A 14,857-nucleotide genomic window follows, 5' to 3' on the forward strand; every position below is an offset into this window, starting at 1 on the left:
TCTAACGCACTTAGTGGAGGAGGCTGACAGCGCAGACTCTGGCTCCAAAAGTACAAAATGGCGGTGCCGGGGAACACGGCTTCCTGGGCGTCAAAAAACGCTTTTCACGAGCCCATGAGAGACAGCGGGTAACGTAATCAGCCCATATTCGTCCAGTCAGCTCAGCGGTGTCTCCGTAGAAGGACACACCAAGTAGCTCGAGCGCCCTACGTCAGGCACAATTTGTTTCCGAGTTCTGGCAAGCGTTCGCACTTTTCACGCCTGCCGTACAGGGTTCCATAAAGAACCAAAAAGGGGGTTTCCCCCGATGGTGACGAGGCAAAGAAAGCCCTTTTGTCTGAGGGTTTTGTAGCTGCGCTTTGGACGCGTTTCATATCAGTAATGTGCCTTTCCGGAGAGAGAGTTACACCCTCTGCTCCCATTTCAGCAATAAGGCTGTCCAAGTAAGGGTGACCGCAGTACCCCTTAAAAAGCAGCCTCGACGGAGCCAATACCGCCGATAACCGCGGAAGCAGAAAACTATTCTGGGTAGAAACCGGGACCCTGCGCTCCAGAAGGCCGTCTTCCTCCCTGAGCTGGTCGCAGTTTTTGACTTTATGGGGCGAATTTGTTCCCAATTTCGTGACTCAGGGAGCGAAGGAGGGGGGCGAGGGATACGGGCGGAAGGGCCCCTTCGATTTACGCTCTTTCAGGAACAACTTATTGGAAAATCAATAGTCCGGGAAGGCGGCGTGATAATCGATGCTCGTTCCGCGGACCGGATTCCCGGTCCTTCCTCGCCACGGACCACAAACGGTTCTCGTCACCGAGACTCGTTACAGAGCTCTCCGTTCAGACTATAAAACGACGTCAATCTGCAAAAACACTGCCGATTAAGTCGCTTTAAAGAACGACCGGTTACCTCGGTGGTGCTAATTCAGCTAATTGTTCCTGAGAGAGAGAGAGAGAGAGAGAGAGAGACGTGAAGTCATTTCACTGGGAACATTTGTGTTTAATGTGTCTGGTGTCTTTTGAGGCGTTGTTATTAAAGCCTTACATTACGCAGGGATGAGGTGACGGGGGGGTTAATGTGGGTCTACCTCAGACAGTGGAGGCAAGTGCATCGACAACACTTCACATGAGGGAGTATTACACGCGTGATAACATCTCGGGAAAGGAAAGCAACGCCAAACTCCCCAAGGCAACGGCAAATCGAGATGGTTCTAGAAGAGTGGTCGTCACTCTTCTAGAACTGCCGCAGGGTTTTTTTTTTTTGCTGGTTTTTCGTTGTTACCCTGCATCTACTCGATCAATTAAAGCAGTTGATTACACAGTTACCTCACCTCACCTGGTTCCTTGGATCTGAATCGGTTGCTGACGTCAGAACACAAACCAGCACACCCCACAGCCTGCCAGGACCAGGAGCGCGGATCACTGTTCCCAGAATGAGTGGCCAAGCAGAATGACAGGGCATTGGAGTCCAAGCAGTGTGCCCGTGTTGCCACCAGGAGGCAGTGGTGGACACCGTAGTGTCAGCGGCGGGATGGGGAGGATGGGGTACGGCTGCAGGTGTGCGAGGCCGAACCGGACCCGGGGCCCGAACCGGAACCGGAACCGGAACCGGAACCAGAACCAGAACCAGAACCAGAACCCGAACCCGGTCTGAGGGGCGTGCCGTACCTGAGTGGCGATCCGATGAGGGAGGCGGGGGGCGTGGGGTTGCTCCCGGCGTTGTGCCGCCGCCGCACCGCCTGCCTGCGGAACGTGCTCCTCTCCCGCCGGAACGTCACCGCCTCCTCCGCCCCGGGGGCTGCCACGGCAACACAGAGAGGGTCAGAGTGTGGGGTACAGAGAGAGGGTCAGTGTGTGGGGTACAGAGGGAGGGTCAGAGTGTGGGGTACAGAGAGAGGGTCAGAGTGTGGGGTACAGAGAGAGGGTCAGAGTGTGAGGTACAGAGAGGGGGGTCAGTGTGTGGGGGACAGAGAGAGGGTTAGTGTGTGGGGTACAGGCCATAGGGGGAGAGGGGGTCAGTGTGTGGTACAGACTGTAGAGAGAGGGGGTCAGTGTGGGTACAGACTGCAGAGAGGGGAGGGTCGGTGTGAGGGGTACAGACCGTAGGGGGAGACGGGGGTCAGTGTGAGGGGTACAGACCATAGAGAGAGAGGATTGGAGATGGTTTAGACGACCCACTCTCTCTAACAGCCCTGCCTTACAGGCACGGTCAGGATGTGACTGCTAGCTCCTGAACAGGTGGCGATAGAGCTACCTTTACTATTATAGGACAAACACGATCACTAGCAAGACCAAAGTCCAACAGCTTTTACCTTTCACCTGCTGTTAGAAAACCAAATCAAGATCTTCCAGCTCCACACAAATGATTAATGTCAAAACCACAGCATAAAAACTGAACCGTGAAAGGTCACGCCACCGAACGACTATTAGGATGTACGAGTGTAATTTCGAGTCGCAGTAACAAGATTAGATGGTACAGTTTATTGGGGGGTATAAATTAAACAAAGGTTGAGAAGAGAATTCGATAAACATTCTCCCCGCCGTAATCTAGGCACCAATCCTGGAGCGGCTGACACAGCTCAGTGGAGCCCCGGCTGATCGATAAAACCTCCAGGAAACCGGAGAATCAGGCCGAGACGCAGAGTGACGAAGTTGTCCCAAAAACGTTTCTTGTTTCTTTAAAATGGAGTGAGCTCACCAGAGCACACTTACAGAGGCAGCGCTATTCAGCAGACCGCACTCGCCCGGGCCCGTCTGAAAGGCTCGACCCGAAACCCCAAATTCCTTTCAGTGCCAGATCGACCTCTTCACCCCAGCGCCAGCGCCGGCGCGCGCCCATGCCAAAAACGTCCGGCACCTCCTTTACAGCGGAGCGCCAGGAAGTGGCAGTAAATCACACGGAACAACGGCGTCTCACGAGCCCATCGGCACATTCCCCAAACGTGCGCCCACGTATTCTAAGAGACGCTCTCAGAAAGTGCAAAAGGCACATTCTTTATCCCGACTCTATATTTATTGATTTAAGAAGAGAGGAGATTAAGGCAGCGCTGCAGCGCTGGGTGCCTGAGAGAAATCCAGGCTCTGAACGGCCCCCGGTTTGTGCTCCGCGTGGGCTCGTTCCGCAGCCCCCCGCGACGTGAAACGCCCACGCGCCGCGGGGGACCAGCACGGGCCGAGCCGTCGCCCGTCTGAGAGCCCGCCGGCGCAGGGGAACGGAGCGGAACCGCACGCGGGAGCAGAACCGCACGCGAGAGCAGAACCGCACGCGGGAGCAGAACCGCACGCGAGAGCAGAACCGCACGCGGGAGCAGAACCGCACGCGGGGGGCGGCCGATTCACACGCCCTGCGTACGGCCTGACGGCAGCCAGCAGGCCCTGAACGCCGTCGGCCGGTCGCTCGGTCAGATGGTTAACGGCGTCGAGCGGACTTTGACTCCGCCTAGGCCGTGAGGACTGTGTTCCGGTCGAAGACAAAAGAGTCCATTTTTATGTCGGGCTGTCAATTTTTATCTGCTGAGAAAATTGACTCAGGAAATTGCCTAATAAGTCCTAAGAGAGATGAAGGGGGGGGTACATGCGCCCCGCCCCCGCCCCTTCTTTCTGTTCAATAGAGCGGCTTGCAACGGCCAAAATCGATTTTTCAGGCCGCCGATAATTTTATAGACGCTACTGAAACTTGGTCCCTGAAGGGTCGGGTTCCAAACTCACCATCCACTCAGGTACAGAACCCGGGAAGTACCTGGAGGCCGAATTCTGAGAATTCAGAGTTCAGTTCAAACAGACTCCAGGTCGAGGCAAACAACATGCGTTTCGTAGAAAGATCAGGCCTGCCTTCACACGACACTGCCCCCGTGGCTTCGGTCTCTATGCGTAATGAAAACACGCACACGCACTCTCACTCTCACTCTCACACACACACACACACACACACACACGCACACGCACACGCACACACGCACACCACGGTAACTCGATACTCTCCTATCAGCGTCGAGTTACCCAACAGCCCGGACACGTGAGCAATAACTTAGCGGGGCTCAGCTCTCCAGAGGTACGGAGAACAGCAGCAGTTAGCATACCGGCGATAACATTCCTCCCCCACCCCACACCCCCCCACCCCCCTCTCCAGGCGCAGATATGTGGTCTGTCAAACAGCTGTGGCAGGTTATAAAGCAGCGAAACAGAGGCGCTTCTTTTCCGCTCGGTGTGATGCATTGTGGGATTTTTGGCATAAGTCCGCATCAAAGTCGGACGACGGGCGTAAGCTTCAAAGGCGGGAGAGCCAGTCTCAGCGGCGTAAATAAGGCCCGGGGGGAAGGTCAGGAACGCGGCCGATTCGCCGTTTTTTTCCCGGTCTTACCCGAGGAAACGCACTCTCTGGTTATTTATGCGCCGCGATGTCGCCAACGCCGGCCGGGAACTGCACACTCTGTTCACAACACCGACGTCAGAGAACGTGAGCGGAGGGAAATAAGCCAAATTAGCCAACGGTAACCACGTATGGCAGGGATAATCAAATCTGGCCCTCGGATCCAAATCCAGCCGTGGTTTCCTTTTCTCCCGGGTAATTAACTGAACAATTTGTGTGACTGATTGGCCAGACCATCTTCACACCTGAGTCCCAGGTAAAAAAAAAAAAAATGGTGGAAAACCAGCAGTTCTTGGCCCTCAAGGACCACGATTTGAAGATCCCTGGTGTATGGGGTTGGGAGAGGGGTACGGTAACCCAACAGTCAGGCTCTGTAACAGTGTATAGCAGTGGTCCCCAATCCTGTTCCTGGAGAACTACCATCCTGCAGGTTTTCACTCCAACCCTAACAAAATACCTCATGCAACAGCCAGCGATGTCATTGAGCTGCTAATTAGTAGAATGAGATGAGCTGAATTATGGTTGAAATGAAAACCTACAGGAACAGAGTTGGGGACTACTGGTGAATAGGGTTGGAGGACGGGGGATTAGTAACCCAGCAGCCAGTGCTCTGTAACAGTGTTTGGGGTTTGGTGCTTGGGGGGGAGAGGGGCTCAGTCACTCACCCCGGGAGGTGCCGGCAGCGTCCTGGGACTCGGCGAAGGCGGCCTGGCTGGGCAGGCTGTTGCGGGAGCGCGTGACGGACTCCAGCTGCGAGGCCCGGCCCAGGAGGGACGCGGCGTCCAGGACCTCGCCCTCCTTGGCCTCCAGGTCCGACTTGGAGGTGGTGAGGGGCGGGGGCCCGGCGGGGGCGCCCAGGCGGTTGGGGTGGTTAAGGCAGGCGGCGGTGCCGCTGTCCAGGCTCAGCACGCGGGCGTGCGTCTTGGCGCTGCCGGCGCTGGGCGTGCGGCGGGAGCTCCGCCGCTTCCCGCCGCCCTCCGCCCCGGCGGGGTGCTTGGGCTTGAGCGCGCGGTAGCGCCCCTCGGGGGAGTGGCAGGACTGGGACGTGGTGCTGGAGGAGCTGTCGGTGCTGAGGTGGCGGGCGGAGCGCAGGCTGGAGGCGCCGCTGAGCTCGCTCTGGTCGCTGGAGTCCTCCTCCCCGGCGAAGACGGCGCTGCGGGGCTTGGCCATGCCGCGCAGCGACACGTAGTCGCGGTGCCGGCTGGCGTCGAAGCTGCTGGCCCGCTTCTTCCCCGTCCGGCGCCGGCCGCTGCGGCCCGCCGAGGAGGAGGTGCGCTGGACCGGGTTGGCCGATTTGGGCCGCACGTCCTCCCGGTCCCGCTCGGCGGAGCCCTCGGCGCCGGGGCGCACGCCCGGCGGGTCGTCCGCGTGGCAGCAGGGCTCCGCGGGTTCCGGGGGCGGGGGCGGGGCGAGGGGCGGCGGTTTGGCGGTGAGTTCGTTGGCGTGGGGGTTCTTGTTGGCCTCGCCGGAGGGCAGGCCGTTGAGGCCCCGGGAGCCGGGGCTGCCGTCGGCGGGCTGGGCGGAGGACGCGCCGCCCCCGGGGTCCCCTCCCCGGCCCCCGCCCGCTCCCCGCTCGTCCCCCGACAGGGACAGCAGGCTCTCCACGTGCGTGGAGCTGGTCTGCTCGCTGTGGAAGCTGCTGACGGTGCTGTTGGTGTCGCGGTCGGTGCCGCTGCAGTAGCTCTCCGTGGAGCCGCTGCTCCGGGTGCTGAGGCTGCGCAGGCTGTCCGCGCTCCTCTCGCCCCTCAGGGGCTTCCCGCCCGGCCCCCGGCCCCCGCACTCCGCCTGGTACAGCCCGGACCCGCCCTCCCCCGCCTCCCGCGAGGCCGAACTGGCCAGCCGGTGCGCCTCGTGGTGCCGGCAGCACTCTGCCCCGGAGGTGGAGGCCACCGCCTGGTCCCTGACCCCCCGCCCGGGCTCCGCCTGCCCCTCCCCGGCCTGGGACGGCCGGGCGGCCTCCAGCTCGCAGACGGGGTCCAGCCCGCCTCTCCGGGGAGGGGGGTACAGGCTGAAGTCCGGCAGGGAGGGGTCGGGGAAGGCGGAGCCGGCCGAGCTGGAGGTGCGCGGGAGGCCCCGGGGCCGCGGGTCCTTCCGGAAGGACTGGGAGTGCGAGTGCGTCGCCGCCATGGAGCCCGGCTCGCCGTCGCCCGCCGAGGACAGCGATTGGTTGAGCTGGAGGGGGGCGGAGCCGCAGGGGTCCCGGGCCAGTTCGGCGGGGCCCAGGGAGGTGGACGGCTGCATGGAGGCGAAGGAGTCGTTGGAGACGAGGCAGTACATCTTTGGGTCGGACATCAGGTCTGCGGAGGAGACAGAGGGGAGAGTGTGAGGGGAGAAGGAATGAAAAAACAATGCATCTTCGTTTAAAGACGCAATTTGAGGTTTAATGCATTACTTAGAACCGTCCTCACTCCTGGCAAATAAGGGCCCCCCCTGCACACTGAAGATACATGGTAGATGCACATCTTCATCTCAACCATGAGGTGCTTACTGTACCTGTAGAACTGCCTATTCTTGCAGAATTCATCCTCTAACTCCCTACCATAAATCAGTAAAGCTACACCTAGCCACTGAAACCAGTTCTGAATCACCTGTCCTGAGACACCTGCAGGTGTGACTCACCTTGGTACACCTGACCTCAGACACCTGTAGACCTGCTCTCACCTTGGTTATACCTGTAGACGTGACTCACCTTGGTCCTGACTGCCGTCTTTACACAGGCTGCAGCTCTGAGCCAGACTCAAGCTGATGTCATCTGAGGTCTTCCCTACGTCTCCTCCTACGAGAGAAATCAGGAGCAGTAAGTCCAGATTTCATAACTAATTCATTCGCATACAAGCTCTTCCTCCGCCCCCTCCATCCCTCCCTACACGCCACCCCGGATCCCAGCTTTCAGAGGAGAAATGAACAGCCTCAGCTCATCTGTCAGGCTGGATCCAAACAGTGACTCCAGGAAAAAGGGTGAGCAGAAGTGGTGAATAATCTCGATGTTGTGCTACACCGTCAGCACCAGCTAAGAAAAGGTTTATTCATAGACCAGTGATGGAGGCTTTTCAAACCATGACCGCAAAACCATTACATATACCTGGAACGAACCCAATTACACATAGCTTGGCAGCAGGCTGGCTATATGTAACAGGGCGGTCATCAGTCTACCCTTGCTCTCCCAAGATTGGCATTGCCAGTACACACACTTGGGCTCGAATCACTGAATGCCGTCCAATGTATCATTTTGTATATATTAATTCGATCTGAAGGTGGTGTTATTGCTCTTCAGCTTTTACGATATGACTAACAGAGAAGTTCTCCACATTTCTAAGTCAGCGGCAATGTTGTGCAATATGGGGACAGTTGTTTGCAGGGATGGTTGAATATGCTGTGCCTAATTTTCCCCAGACAACATAGCACTTCTGCATTTGTCATCTTGTAATTATGCGTAACATCTGTGCTAAACGTTGGTGAGATTGTTCTCTGTGTATGTCGTAACACAGAACTAGCCCGATTCTCCCATGGGGGGTGGGGGGGTGGAGCACCATTAACACCCAACTATGGGGGTACATGAAAAACACATGTCCAACTTCCCCCCAGTCTGAGATCAGAAAAGACAAGAGGATTGGTCCCTCCTGGCCTTACAACCGGTGGGCTAATTAGCGTGCTGTGATCCTGAATAATGAATGGATCCTGCATCACTCCCAATACTATGCGATGTATTGGTGGTACAAAAGTTCACCTTTTTCTCACACTGCATGCTGGCCCAGACTATCTAATTTTTTTCACTGTTCAAATACACTGAAGAGAACTGTTCAAATCTGAGCAGGGCGGTAAGATCATTGGCTCAAGTGCTGGCGATGCGTTTGATCAGATTTCAACCGATCGCAGCACGCCTGACATTTCACAGTAATGGCACGGTACAATGAAAAGGGCACGTCGTTTATCTGAATGGAAGTGACAACAATGTCGTACAGTGAACTGTTAACTCATCACTTCTACAGTAATGGATCAAATAACACAGCCAGCCACTATGAGTGCATAGCACAAAAACACTCTCATTTCCCCCAAACATAACTGGCTCCAGATGGGAGGATTGGTAACATTTTTATACATCGTCCGATTTAACAAACCCACATCACTGTTGTCGTACTAAAAGAAATCGTCACAAGTATGCTGTACAACATCGGTGTTGCCCAATCAAGAGCATGCAGGTTTTCATTCCAACCAATCACTACACCAGCTGATTTTTCCTAAAATGATCAAACGTCCAACCAGGGAGGAGGGAACTAAATGGTGAAATCAGAATGAGTTGTGATTGGACGGAATATAAACCTGCACAGCCAGCCACGGCACACGATTGGGCAGCACTGCTGTAGATTATGCGAAAGCTGACTCAGAGGCTGTCGTGACTGTAAGGGCCACTGGGGGCAGTGTTCCGGGAGCCAGTCACGGGCAGACGGGGGGGAGGGTCGGGGGAGGGTACACTGGGGGGAAAAATGCGTAGGCACACCGCAACAGGTGTGTTTTACCGTAAAAGGACAGAACCTTACCTTTGGCTGAGCTGTTGCCTCCATGAGTGGATGCGATCTGATTGGCAGGAAGAGAGAGAGAATTATCAGGCCATTACATTTAAATAAACAAAACATGAGTAATGCAGTCCCTGCCAATTCCCTTAATGGGGGCTCGTCAGGAAACGTTAGTCACCTTATAGCCCCGGCTGTAAGTCCTCGGGCAGGGATATCAGGAAGCCTATTGTTTCGGTTCTGGTTCATGCTCGCTCACCAAAAATGTCAAGACCGGGGTCAGTTAAGCCGACCCACACAATGAACAGCAATTCAAGTCAACAACTGAAAAATGGCCGTAGTGTCCCCCTGTGGAGATTTTTTTTTTTTTCCAATTTGTTAACTCAATTTCAACGCATTTACAAAAAATTTTAACGGAACAGGCTCGACTGCTTTTGTTCTTTCAAAAGCCGTACCGTCCATTGTTTCGGCGGCGGGTTTAAGTCGCTCTCGACAGAAAAGGCCGGTTTTGGCCGTGACACACGGGCGCAGAGGGCCGCGTCGCTCACCGCTGAAATACAGAGGGCTTAAATATTTCATGGTCCTGTGGCCGGGGGTGTACCAGAGCGATGAGCTTTATATAACCGCATCAGGGGGCCTGGGCCAGGGCTTGTTGCTCATTCATTTATTACACACATTCATTTCAGCTGCCATCTTTTCCCCCCCTCTCCACCCGCCCTCCCTCCCTCCCTCCCTCCCTCCCTCTCCAGAGCAGCTGAACACCAGGGCTGCTGCACGCAGTAATTGGGACTGAACACTCTTCACAAAAACACGCATCAGCCAGGGAGGGCCGAAAGAGAGGAACAAAGGAAAAAATGTTTGGATGCGTTAAGAATGGCACCTTGGTGCTAAAGGGACCTATAGTTTAAAAGGATGCAATTAAACATAGGATCACAGACTACAGATGAAAATGAGCTTCTAGCCATGTCTGGCACAATATATTTATTGAGCAGTGTTCCCTGTGAAACGAAGGAATAACTCAATAAAATAAAGTCATTAAACCAGAATAATGATACATTAGCTCCATTACCAGGTCGGTGATCTGGTGTTCCAGGAGCGTCTCAACACCTGGTGAGAGGCTCCTATGCTGAAGAGCCTGTGTCAGGTTACTCTGCTGTATACCTGGGATATACTATCACCTGTCCTTTAGGTACAGGGAACAGCAGTCGGGTAATTAAGACTGGAAACCCACAACACCTGCTACCCTGGAGTTGCAGGCCTCGGGTTGGCTCTCCGGGTGACAGCTGAAGCAGACAGAGGGTGGGGGGGTGTGGGGGTAACGAGGCCCCCCCCCCCCCCCCGTCCATCCGAAAGCCCACCTGGTGGCTGGAGTCCATGGCGGCGTAGGAGTTTCGGGAGCTGCAGTCCACCGGCGGGGTCTCGTCCCGGATGAAGTCGGCCATCTCGATGCCCCCTCCCGGATCCCTAGCACACAGCACAGCACACAGAGCCCGGCTGCTCGGTTACCTGGCAACGACATCTCACAATTCCAAACCCCGGCACACGAGTGTCAGGAGGGTACTCTGGCACGGTTACCGACGCATCGCAAGAGCTCAAGCCTCTCCTCTCCCCGCCTGTGAAGACCGCTCAGACTCCTTGCACTCAGCCTAGAACAGGCAGTTTGCGTTTTTTGAACACAGGAAGCGACCGCGGCATAATCGCGGAACGCAAACTGGCCACGCCGGAGGCGTTAAGAGCTGTGCGTGCGTCACCGCTTCAGAACCCGTCCTTCGAATACTCCACCCAGTACTCCCACCAAGCCTTTTTACTCGTTTTCCGACAACGCGAAACTCACCCGCCGCTTCTATTGAGCTACCAGGCTTTACCGCGATTTATCAAGAACCTGGCCATGACACGAGACAAACGGTTCCATTTGTCCAATTATTTCTTTTTGTGTTTTTCTTTTTTTTCCCCCCCGATTCAGCACCTCAGAATGTGCTTTGTGCAGGACACAGTGTTCCGACAGACGAGAGCACCAGTTATATAAAAAAAAAAACTAAAAACTAAAAACATTAAAAAAACCGTAAGAGGGTGAAAGCTGGGAACAGCGACCCAGCAAACAATGGTGCTCGGGACTCGGGCACATAGCCGGGAGGAGGAAGGGGGGGGCTCTTAATTGGAACAGTCTAGCCCAATAAATACCCAGACGGACAGGAATGCGATCCCAGATGTGTGGGCCGTGGCCCCGCCGCTGCCCCTGCGGTTGCGTCTGCACTGAGGTCCGCACTCTCTCCGGAATGTGGGAATGACTCAGTTTTCCAGGTCCGCCTCAGCAACGGCAGAGTTCAAAGAACACACACACACACACACACACACACACACACACACACACACACACACACACACACACACATTAAAAAAAAAAAACTTTTTCAAAGGTCCGTACACCAAAGCAACAGGGCGGGTCACCACAGCCAGACAGGGGCTGGCTGCTTCCTTGGCCGTCAAACACAGAGACTATTATCCTCGCACTACGTACACCCATTCACCGAGACTCCTTGACAGGGTATGCGTTTCATGAAACCTGCATAAAAACTTTTAGATGGATTTCTTTTTTTTCATTTTTTTTTTTCACTGCAGTCCTTAACCTTTGACCCTCACGTCCACAGTACCCGCTCAGATTAATCCGGTAGCCATGGCAGCGGCGGGGAGTCAATGACATCACCGCGGTGGCTTGATTCATCTAGCGCCGATCAGGCTATGCCACCGGCGGTGCCGCGGCTGGCGATTCCCAGATCTGGCGAGTCAGCAGAGCTTAGTCAGTGTTCCAGCGACACGCAACGCGACTCGCAGCGCCGAGCCTGAGCGAGAACCAGGAACTCACAACAAACACAACCAGGGGAGAGAGAGAGAAATCGCACAAAACATCCAGATTATGTGAAAAGTGAAAGGCCAGGTCGTGCGAACGTGAGTTGTCGCGTTTGTGAGGTATGAGATCACAAAGATCGCATTCGCTCGGAATGTTATTAACTGAACATTCCAATGGTGATGTAACCGTCGCCACCGGTAACGGAAGGCGACGGAGTTCTAGAATACGGACCTAACTCCTCCTCAAACAAATTTCTTTTTTTTAAATAAAAGAAAAAGACTTCTTTGTGAGGGGGAGGATGACCCACCTGGAGGAAGATTTATCAAGAACCTGGACCATGATGTGAGACAAAGGATTTTCCACTTTTCCAATTATTTCTTTTAGTTTTTTTTTTTTCAAAATTCAACACCACACAGTGCGCTTTTTGTGCAGGACCTGGACATGAGAAGACCTAGAACACTTGCTTAACTACTCCTCCACTAAATGAAATTATCATTATCATTACTCATTAAAAGGGTAGACGTCAAACGCCCGTGTGACTGAGGTGAGAGACCCAGAGTCCCAGGCCGGGCGCAGGTGTGTGAGCTCACCCCGGCCCGTTGCTGTCCTCCTGGCGGGTGGCGCTGCCGCCGTCGGGCCGCTCGGTGCCGGCCCTGCTCCCCCCGGCCTCCGCCGCCCGGTGCTCCACCACCTCGCCCTCGTCCAGGGCGTGGTGCAGCCGGTAGTTCACCGCCTTCAGCAGGAGGAACATGGCGGCGATCACCCCGCAGTAGATCCCCACGATGACCATGGTGGGAGGAAGGGCCTATGGGGGGGAGGGGGAGGGGGAGGGGGAGGGGGAGGGGGCAACCAAACATGCTTTAGTTGGAGAAGGAGAGGGAACAAACGGCATAGTGTAGCACAGGACGTTTCCAGCTGTAATGAAAAAAGCAGAGATCAGAGGTGGGGCCTAGACCGGTACCTTGAGGAACGCCAACAGAAATCCTTCACAAACATCCTTCACAAATCATATTAGCCCTGCGCTTTCAGCCGTTCACAGTCACAGTTTCACAGTCGACTGACACACGTAGTTAACCTGACCCAGGTGCCACTGCATGCCAAGCATTCATCCGTTCACTATTTTTTAAAAGTACATAAAAAGAAGGCCAGAGAATAGATAGAAGTCCATTACAGACCCAACCGAGTTTTACAGCCAATCGTAAACCACAAGGCTACGGACCCTACACCCATGAGCAATCAACAGACACCATGAAAACGTGTTTGCAGACAAATTCTAGTTCAGTAGTTCAGACACACTGTCTTCTTGGAAACACCAGCTTTGTGGGCAATAAACTGTACTTTTACAAGAAGCCAACTAGGAATTGCGAAAGGATAATATCAACATTCAGGAGAGTGAAATTATCTGACAACCACTCCTTTTGCAGAAGCAGAAGTAGACAGTGGGTAAAATATCAAACGTAGCCACGGCAGAGCTCCTGGGGACTAGTTCCTTACATTATCCCAGACCAGTCACAGTTCGATTTTCTGTGTCTATTACTGACGAATAGAGGCCCCAACATGGCAGGAAATCTTTTTTAAATACAACCCATAATACCCAACTAAGCCAGACTCATGTAGCAGGAAGCCAGCAAACCAAAAGCAGAAGCACTCAGAATAGACATCAGTCCATCACAGGGCCACAGCCATCAACCAGACTCCAATCATAAACCACAAGGGAGCATTGGCTCATGCGGTAAGAGCAGTTGTCTGGCAGCCGGAGGGTTGCTGGTTCGATCCCTCTCTGGGTGTGTCGAAGTGTCCCTGAGCAAGACACCTAACCCCCAAATGTTCCTGACGGCTGCCAATCACCGTTGGTGTGCGAGTGCGTGTATGAATGGGTGAATGAGAATCATCAACTCTACGCAATATAAACGATAACCATTTACCATTTACAAGGCCACCGACCTGGTACCCACGATCTGCAGAGACCGTGAGTATGTGTTTGTAGACGGAGCTGAATGTGCTCCCATTCATGGAGAGAGCCGTTTTAATTTGGTTGTGAAACCAGTCCGCCGAATCGTTCAGGTAATAACGGAGAGTGATTTTCCATTGAGCGTGCAGATCTATCCGTGACCTTTTAGCGTGTGGGCTGCTGAAGCGGACGGGAAACAATCACACAAAACATCCCAATTTAACGGGGCGTATACATTTTTTGCCCAACAAAATAACATTTGAAACCCATGAGAACTGAGTAATGTTGAATTTTGTTGATGGATTTGTGTAACTTCCTTCACATAATCCAAAATGGTGCTGTTCAAGGCCAGCTCTGCACTATGACAAGATTTCAACAGCAACTGCCACAAAACAAACAAGGCTGGGAAAATCAAGTCTCTCTAAAACGGGACAGAACCGGTTCTGAGTGGCTCGGGAAACACGAGCAATCTCGAATAATCCAAAAGTCTGTAGAACAAATTCAGACTCTGGATGAAAAAAGGGGCATCAAACTCTGTCCTTGAACAAATATGTACCCATCTTGTGTCTATCATTTACGGAGGAATACTATTCATTATGACAGCTTTCACAACTCAAGTCTCAACCCATGACAATAGAACAGGAAAAACCCAGAATATAATGCGGGGGAACATTTCAGATCTGAATTACTCATAAAAACATGAGGCCTCCTAGGCTGGCGAGTCCAGCTCTAGCACCACTCCTTGATGCGGTGAAGAGGCCCATGGTCCGTTAATAAACCCTGACGGTGTCAAAGCTGACTGGGGGGTAGAGGTGCAGCAGTCTGACACATAATTGGCTGGCCCATTACCCAACAGAGGACTCCCTACCTCTGAACACTACCTACCGCTGCAGTCAGCCGGCACCCCCTACCTCAGTGAACACTACCTACCCCTGCAGACAGCTGGGCCGCCCTGCCTCAATAAACACTACCTACTCCTACCCCCTGCCTCAGTGACCACGACCAACACTACCAGCAGGGTCCCTGTGGCCTGCCTGCTGCACCCACCCTGCATGAAGGGCAGTCTTCCAGAGCAACGCCAGCGCAGTTCAGCCGAACACTGCAGAGCGAACAGAACTGGGACCTGGCAACAGGAATTACAAGGGGCCTACATCACGAAGCAGGATCACTGTGCTGGCTGGATAACT

The 14,857-nt window shown here is 54.2% G+C and overlaps 1 protein-coding gene across 2 annotated transcripts in view; it reads right to left on the reverse strand.

The window, feature by feature from the left end:
• Window positions 1–14,857, reverse strand: part of pcnx1 (pecanex 1) — a 58,265-nt gene that overhangs the window by 35,579 nt on the left and 7,829 nt on the right. For both annotated transcript variants that reach the window (XM_061242610.1, XM_061242601.1), the window contains exons 2-7: window positions 12,310–12,524; window positions 10,230–10,335; window positions 8,899–8,935; window positions 7,050–7,136; window positions 5,026–6,657; window positions 1,660–1,789 (exon numbers count right to left, since the gene is read on the reverse strand). In XM_061242610.1, coding sequence (XP_061098594.1) covers window positions 1,660–1,789; window positions 5,026–6,657; window positions 7,050–7,136; window positions 8,899–8,935; window positions 10,230–10,335; window positions 12,310–12,524 — 2,207 coding nt within the window. The remainder of the gene's footprint in view (window positions 1–1,659; window positions 1,790–5,025; window positions 6,658–7,049; window positions 7,137–8,898; window positions 8,936–10,229; window positions 10,336–12,309; window positions 12,525–14,857) is intronic.

This window comes from Conger conger, chromosome 1 (genome assembly GCF_963514075.1).
Source record: "Conger conger chromosome 1, fConCon1.1, whole genome shotgun sequence".
NCBI classification, from domain to species: Eukaryota; Metazoa; Chordata; class Actinopteri; order Anguilliformes; family Congridae; genus Conger; species Conger conger.